Source organism: Octopus bimaculoides, chromosome 24, assembly GCF_001194135.2.
Source record: "Octopus bimaculoides isolate UCB-OBI-ISO-001 chromosome 24, ASM119413v2, whole genome shotgun sequence".
Taxonomy (NCBI): Eukaryota; Metazoa; Mollusca; class Cephalopoda; order Octopoda; family Octopodidae; genus Octopus; species Octopus bimaculoides.
The window spans coordinates 19,183,468-19,191,734 of NC_069004.1; the positions used below are offsets into that span (position 1 = coordinate 19,183,468).

Genomic DNA, 8,267 nt, shown 5'->3' on the forward strand with positions numbered 1-8,267 from the left:
TGTGTGTGTGTGTGTGTGTGTGTGTGTGTAAAACAAGTTAACTTAATGGTTCAACAAAGAACAATCGATAAAATAAGTAACAGTCTGACATAAGTGCTATAGCCAGTGTGATTGCTCGCACCCTTGTACCCAGTGCCACAGCTTAGCTGCTGGTCAATGACTGAAACAAGCGAAAGAACAAACAATAATTCATCTTAACTTTAACAGGTAGCAACACTTCAAAATGAACTAGATCGCCTCACTAAAGAAAAAGAGCACGAAGAAGGGAAGAATGTGATCAGCGTGTCAAATCTCAGGTCAAATGTAAGTAGATTTGGATTAATTCTCATTAATCTTTGTAAAAGCCCATTTACCGTGAGGGTAAATTACTGGGATGTTGACTACGTTTGCATACCCGCAGCCCAAGTGACAACATCTGTTTTCGACTTTTTATTCTTTACCGCATTTTCAGTTGAAGCAAAGGACTGAACATTAGATTCTAAACTCCCATATTTACTTGTTGCTGGTGTTACAGAACATTACAACTGTCTTCAGATTATAGATTTTACTCTATTGACTTCATGGTCGGGATTTTAAATCTGTGCATACCCATTGTCTTGTGCGCACATATAAGATACAAGAAAAAGTGTTTTTCCCTCAAATTCAAGACAAATAATATGTATGTATGTATGTATGTATGTATGTGTATATGATATGATCGCTAGCCACTAAATCTTTTTCTATTTTCTCTCCGTTTATTTCTGTGTTCCTTTCTGTTGAAGAGTATAGGCTCGAAACGTAAAAGACTTTCTCATTTCCCGAGCGTTAAATTAATACTTCTGTTTGTTGTTTACACCACCTGTCTTCGTCTTCTATTTTGTTGTTTTTTTTTGTAAATTCCAACTATATATATATATGTATGTATATATATATATATATATATGTGTGTGTGTGTGTGTGTGTGTGTGTGTGTGTGTGTGTGTGTGTGTGTGTGTGTGTGTGTGTGTATAAATGTGCTTTCCACAGACTATCATATTGTGCACAAAAAGGGTATAATAAATAACTTGCAGTCCATTTTGGGGGACTTCACCTTTTCTGTCCCTGTTGTGAGTAAGAATGTTGAAGTTGTTGACCGCCTCACTTATTTTCGTCGTGTGATTCATAGTGGCATTAGCTGCGAGTCTGAAGTACTAAAAAGACTTGGACGAGCTGGTACAGGTGTGATCTCATTGGACAAAGCTTTTTGGCGCAGCCAATATCTGTGCGAGACATGTCCGGTAAGTTCACCATCATCAGTTCATTGCAGGGTAAGTTTACCGTCGTCAATTCACCGCTTTTTGCTGTTGTTTTTTTTAAATAAAATAGTTTCTAACTATTAATGGTGAGATACTATGAATATATTTTCTCAGTAAACTTTCCTCGCAGTAAAATTTCCTCGTGGTGAATTGACGGCGGTGAACTTACCTGTACTCGTGCAGGAGTAAAAAAGTTCGGGTCTTTAGGGCTCTGGTCCTCCCTGTCCTGCTCTATAGTTGTGAGACTTGGACACTGTCCAGAGCTCTTGGGAGCTGCCTGAGCTCCTTTGGTGCTACAACGCTTCGCAGGATTATGGATTACCATTGGTCAGATTTCGCATCCAACCAACGACTCTTCTCAGAAACTAGTATGCATCCTGTTACTTGTATGATTCGGGAGCACCAGCTCAATCTATTTGGTCATGTTGTTCAATTTTCCAAGTTAGGCCCTGCTTATGTTCTCTTCTTTGAGGATCTGGCTAGGTTGATGGCTCGTGTTGATCGACCACATGGTCACGGCAGGCGGGAGCATATCTCACAGAGATAGGAACTGACTAGGACTCTGTTTAACGGTTTGCCCAGGAGGACCTGGGGAAATGCAGACAAACAGTGAATACAGCAAAGTGCTGCAACAGCACATGCCCCCACATCTGACCTTCTTCACAGTTTTATAGTTTCCACTTGTAAGGACATCCAGTTGTTTCAACATTCACAGAAATAGAAAGCTTGCACGGATATGACGTGCAAGAATTTGTTTCCAATTTAAGTTATTGTGTTCTGTGTTCCACTATAGACTCAACTTGACCAATTCCTTGTGAGGAAAAAGTAACAGACGGAAACTGTGCTGGCATTTGTTAGGCATGATTGTCATTATTTAACAACTGCTTTCTACGCTGGCTTGGGTTGCATTGGTTGTCACTGTCTAACTCTCTTCATATTCTGAGTTACTACCTACTTAGACTGGTTGTAAAACTATATCTCACTTGTATATTCCAATTTTGGCATGGTTTTTACCTCTTGGTGGGTAATTCCGTACGAAATCAATAATTTTATTTTTTTAATTGAAGATGACCGAAACCAATTTCTTTCAAACTTTGCATCCTAAATGGCCTTCATATGAAACCCTTAAATATGAAATATTTTTTTACCAAAAAGTGACATTTTTTCGGTTATCTCAGCTAGCTAGAAAACTCTTTTTTTTTTCATTTTAAAGCATTTAAATAGATCTACAACTTTTGTTTGGTGTATTTTTTCCTTACATTAAAAATAACTAAGTTGACCTAAAATTTGACCCGTGATCTTTCATAGGTCAAAAGATTCAGTCATCGATTTTTTTGAAATTTTATCCAAATATTGCCCTACTTAGTCACAACTCACATAAAAAAATTCATACTGGAATCTCAATGGGAAATATTTTAAATAAATATAAACTATAGTGAAAAGTAATGACAAATTATCAAAACTTGCTTACTATTGTAACTATTATCCAGCTCTGCTATGGTCAATGTTAGCAATGCCACTGCCAACACTTAGAATCAAAGTGTTTGTATCCCATCGCCTAAGGGGCCACTTCTGATAGCTTAGCAGATGAAGCCACATGTCCCATCCTCCCACTTTTGCCTTGCTTTAAATGATTAAGTACTTGTCAGATGAAATTCTGAAAGCTTAGAAATTTAATGAGACAATTTTCTTGAAATTGATAATTGTGATGCATTTTTCATTTCTTTTTCCGTGAAAGCATAATGTTCTTCCTGTAGCAGTACTGGGGTCAAATTTACAAAGGATGTCTAAATAACTCACTGTTAAAACATTTGACTTTCTAGGAACCTGGAATGATGATGAGGGTCCCTTAGGTTCAAGAAAGATGAGTTTTACTTGCATAGTTTCTGAATATGTTTCTAGAACACAGGCTAACCACCAGTCACCATCGTAAATTGCAGCTACAAATCCTTTTATATCCTCAAATTGAATAGCATCTTGCATGGAGATTCTAATTTTAATATAATTATCTATTGTAGATATCATTTTTACCTTAATTTTTGGAGGTGAGTTTGGGATAAAGCAATGCAACTTTTGTTGCCCCTAGAATTGTCCCTGCATTTCCAAATCTCTTTCTCAAAAAATGCTTTAAAATGGAAAAAAAGAAATTAGCTTTCTTCCACAAATAGTAGCTGAGATATGACTTCTCAAAGTTATTTAGTAACCGAAAAAATGTCACTTTTTTGAAAATTTCAAATGGCCATAACTCAGCAAATATTTGAGTCAGGTAAAAAAAATATTTTATATTTAAAGGTTTCGTATGAAGACCATTTGGCATGCACAGTTTGAAAGAAATTGGTTTCAGTCTACCTCAGTGCTGGCGTTGATTTTGCATGCCCTTCATGACACCAACTGCTTTACAGCGTGCACTGGCTTCATTTCATTGTTGCACCAATAACAGAAAGGTTGTCATGTCCTCAGTCAGGACCTTTCAACTCTGTGTTGTCTGTGCTCAATCTTCAGCCACTTCCCAGCATCCTCCATATGCAGGCTACCAATACTTGTATACTACACTTCATTTCTCTCATACCCAGTTTTTTGCTCAGATTATTTGTAATCTAGAATCTAAACACACTAATATTTAGTGGAATATGTTTGTTTTATCTCCTTGTAGCCTTCACAAATCTTCATTTAAGGTATGCACCATCCCAGTTAGAGGTGTGTGCGTGTGTGTGTTTATGTATTTGTATTTCGTTTATCCGTATTTTTAACACTAGTCTAAAAATTGACACTATATAGTGTCCCTTTATGTCCCATAGCTTAATAGTTCGACAAAGAATGACCAATAAAATAAGTAACAAACTGAAAATAGTGCTATAGTCAGTTTGATTGCTCAAACCAATTTGATTGCTCAAACCCTTGTACTTTATCATGCAAACTTCCCCTCACTCGGAGAAAGAAAAACCTTGTTATTAACAGAGGTAGTATCTTCTAGAACTTTTTCCAAATTGTTCTTACCCTGGCTACTATATTTTCTGAACACTCGCCTCCTCTACTAATTATTTCACCTTGGTAATTACTTCTAGTGAGCCAGCTAGGTATTTAAAAGTATCCATTTCCAGTCTGCTCTTAGTGCATATTGCTCGTAAAAATCTGCCACATACAATGCTTACTTTCACGGTTAGTCTGCCTGTGATTCCACTACTTCTCTTGCGTGTTCATCACATTAAGAACAGCATATAAAGTTCCTACCTACTTCTTCTCTGCCTCAAGCAAGGCCATTTTCCTGATGACACTGGAATTCTGTTTCCTTTCCTACTTATTTAACACCTTAGTCCTTTCTAAAGCTTTTAAGGCCTTTCTGTCCTAAAGCTTTCAGTCATAATGTTTTCAGTCATAAATCCTAGATTTTGCTTCTATACCTGGAATTTCTATTTTAATTCTACCACATTCAATAATAAGAGCTAGGTCATCAGCATATGGGAATTTCCTTGGGTAGCTGGTCTTAAATGCTTCTGTGATGGCCTGTAAACAATGATCAATTAGTTGGAGCTGCAGACTGGGCTGTGATGAACCCATATCTTCATACCAAAATCATTACAAAACTCTATTTTGAAATTCACTTTATTACTTCTCAGCCCCCAAAAGCCATTCATGTACATCTAGTTTCCTTAGTAGCTGTGCATATACGTACACATACATGTGCATTGTTGTGTCTTATGTTTTTGTTAACTTCTATCTAAAACTGATGCTGGTAATGTTGTAACGATTTTGTCCAGTACCCTATCAATATTCAACAAATAAGAGTTGATTTATCTAAATACCAGAGTGAAATATGTATGGGGATAAATCTAATACTCTATAGTCCTTGAAGGTGGTGCAACAGTATAGCAGCATGGCTGCTGTGCAAGGACTAAAACCAATAAATTAACATAGAAATATATTTCAACTTTTTTGACAGGTCCAGTCACTTTACAATCAAATAAATTGGCTCGTATCTGAGAAAGAGAAAATAGATGAGATGAATGTCACACAAATGTCCGAACTCCATTCACAAGTAAGTAAATTTGATAGCATTCTTTTCTTATCTAATATTACTATGATTGTTTATTGATGCTCATTAGATGTGTGGGATGGTTACTGACATTCATGCTAGTGTCCTTCAAGGAGGCACTCTGGTTCTATACCTGTTTATGATATAGCTGGATTAGTCTTAAGTATATCCATTGACATCAACAAAGATCATGAATTTACACTTCAGAGAGCTAGAAGTAGAAAACAACCAGCAGTGAAAATATCAGATGCTGACTATGTCGATGATCTTAGTATGCTTGGAGATGACAAAGAACTAGCAAAGGAAATGTTACATGTATTGAAGGCTGCAGCTGTGCAGTTAGGACAATATGTCAATGCCAGTAAGACTGAATGTGTGGGCTGTGATGTAACAGGGGATATGTGTGCTCTGAATGGCGCCGATCTGAGTTGATGACTTTACTGACCTAGGAATCAAGATTGTCTCAATAGAAAAGGATGTCCAGGTAAGGGCTGTGTAAGTATGGAATGCCTCAGACAGACTCAGGATTATATGGAGATCCCACATTCCTGATAACATGAAGAGAGGTTTCTTCAAAGCAATTGTTGAATCTCTATGGCTCTTCAGCATGGACACAGAACAAGAGACTTGAAAAGAAGCTTGACAGTACATACACAAAATACTTTGTGCCGTTAGTTTTCAATCTTTCTTGGCAGTAACACCCTACACAGCAACAACTGTTAGCAGTCCTCTTACCATCACCTCATTAATCAGAGAAAGAACGCATTATGCAAGACACTGCTGGACAGGTAAAGATGAAATATCTTGCAGTCTCCTCTGGAAGCTCATGCATGGGTAGTCGAAGAGGAGCATACGTCAATCAACTTGTGGAAGACACTGGAAATCAATTTGAGCATTTGAAGACTGCTGTGAAAGATCAGGACATCTGGTGTAGAAGGGTTGCATTGGTCTGAGTGAGATGCCTCACCAGATAAACAGAGAAACTAGTGTTGTTTAAGCTGTATCTCTGTTTTATGTTATAACTGTTTAATGAGCAGTGTTCAATAAAAGATAGAGAGTGAAATAAGTACTAGAGTTAAAAACCAGTGGTTTTCAACTATTTTTTTATCTATGGACCCCCTTGATTGCTATCTTTTTCTGGTGGACCCCCATAGCCATTAATTTTATAGATTCTTCTTTCCTATTCTGTTCATCACATATTCGCTTGTTTAGGCTGAACTATATAAAGCATTTGAGAAAGAAACCTAGCTGTTTCTTGCAATAAATATACTTTAAGCAAAATATTTTCATGGACCTTTAGAATAATATAAAAGTGAGTCCCCAATTTACTGTTTTGCTAATGCTGACCCCCAAAAATCTTATATGGACCCCCACGGGTCACATGGACTCCGGTTGAGAACCACTGGTCCAAACACTTGAATGTACTTCTCCAACATGATTGTAGTCCAATAACAAAAAACAATAAAAGTATGTAATTTAAATTTGTTTGGCAGATAGCAACAATCCAGCTTAAAATCGAACTGGCCGTTTCAGAAGAACAGCAAGCAGCGGAGAGGTTTAAGACGCAAGTATCTTTATTCAAGACAAAGGTAAGTAAACTTGGTGGAATTCATTTGTTGATTGTATTCCCATCAATGTATTCCCATCAATTCGAAGTCTGGAAGTCAAATGAGTAAGTTACTAGGCTCATGATAACATTTACCTGTCCAAAATAACACCTCTTTCCTGTTTTTCTCCTTAACTCACTCTCAGATAAAAGGTAAGGACTAAAATGTTGGATTCTACGCTCCTCACAGTAAACTAACTTTCTGTAATCTATTAACGATATGTACTCTGGCTATGGAATGTCACCACTGTGTTCAAGATTACAACTGTTATCCTCTTGACTGCACAGTTGAGTGGTTAAGAAGCTTCTCAGTCAAGTGGATGTACACTAAGTATGAAATTAAAATTGTAATCAAACATATAAATATCTTGCATCCCAACCACATGGTTCCAGGTTCAGTCCCACTGCATAGAGCCTTGAGCAAGTGGCTTCTACTATAGCCTCGGGCCAACTAAAGTCTTGTGAATGGATTTGGTAGACAAAACCTGAAAAGGCTTTGCAACGATATAAGTACTGGGATTGATTCCCCTTAACTTGGCAGTTCGGCAAAAAAATACCGATAGGATAAGTACTAGGCTTACAAAGATTATTATGTGCATATATGTGCATATGTATGTATGTATGTATGTATGTATGTATGTATGTATGTATGTCAAGATCACTGATGCGGTCCTCCCACTTAATGCCATAGATCCGTCTGAGACACATCTGATGGAAACGTTCCAATTGTTTAAGGTGTTATCGATATGTGACCCAGGTCTCGTAGCCATAAAGAAGAGAAGAGAGTACACACGCCTTGTACACCTTTATCTTTGTCTTCCTGCATATGTCTCGCCGACCCCAGAGACGCCTTTCTAGCCTTCAGAAAGCATCACTTGCTTTCCTAATTCTGTATGGAATTTCATTGTCCAAATTGCCATACCTATTAACAGTGCTTCCCATGTAGACAAACTCATCGACTACACCAAGTCTTTTACCATACACATAGATATTTGATTCAATATACTGCTTACCAGGGGCAGGTTGGTACATGACAACAGTTTTCTTGAGATTGACTGTCATTCCTAAGGCAGTGCAAGCATCAGAGAATGCATCAGTGATCTTGAGATATTGGAAAGCTCTCGGTGTGAAAGTGTAGAAGCTCTTGTGTTAAAGCAAAGGCTCAGATGGAGTGGTCATCTGGTCAGGATGAAAGATTCAAGGATGCCAAAACAACTCTTTTATGGAGAGTTAGCTAAAGGAGAGCGACCTCCACATAAACAAAAAAAAAGAGATATAAAGACTTGCTGAAGGTTTCCTTGAGAGATGCCAATATCTCTCCTAACACATGGGAAGGCATAGCTATTGAGCGTGG

General features: G+C 37.5%; 1 protein-coding gene across 1 annotated transcript in view; it reads left to right on the plus strand.

Moving 5' to 3' along the window:
* The window catches only part of LOC106878640 (uncharacterized), a 26,243-nt gene that overhangs the window by 13,769 nt on the left and 4,207 nt on the right, over window positions 1–8,267 (plus strand). Inside the window, exons 6-8 of the mRNA XM_014927921.1 lie at window positions 208–303; window positions 5,215–5,310; window positions 6,801–6,896. Of these exons, the coding sequence (XP_014783407.1) occupies window positions 208–303; window positions 5,215–5,310; window positions 6,801–6,896 (288 nt within the window). The remainder of the gene's footprint in view (window positions 1–207; window positions 304–5,214; window positions 5,311–6,800; window positions 6,897–8,267) is intronic.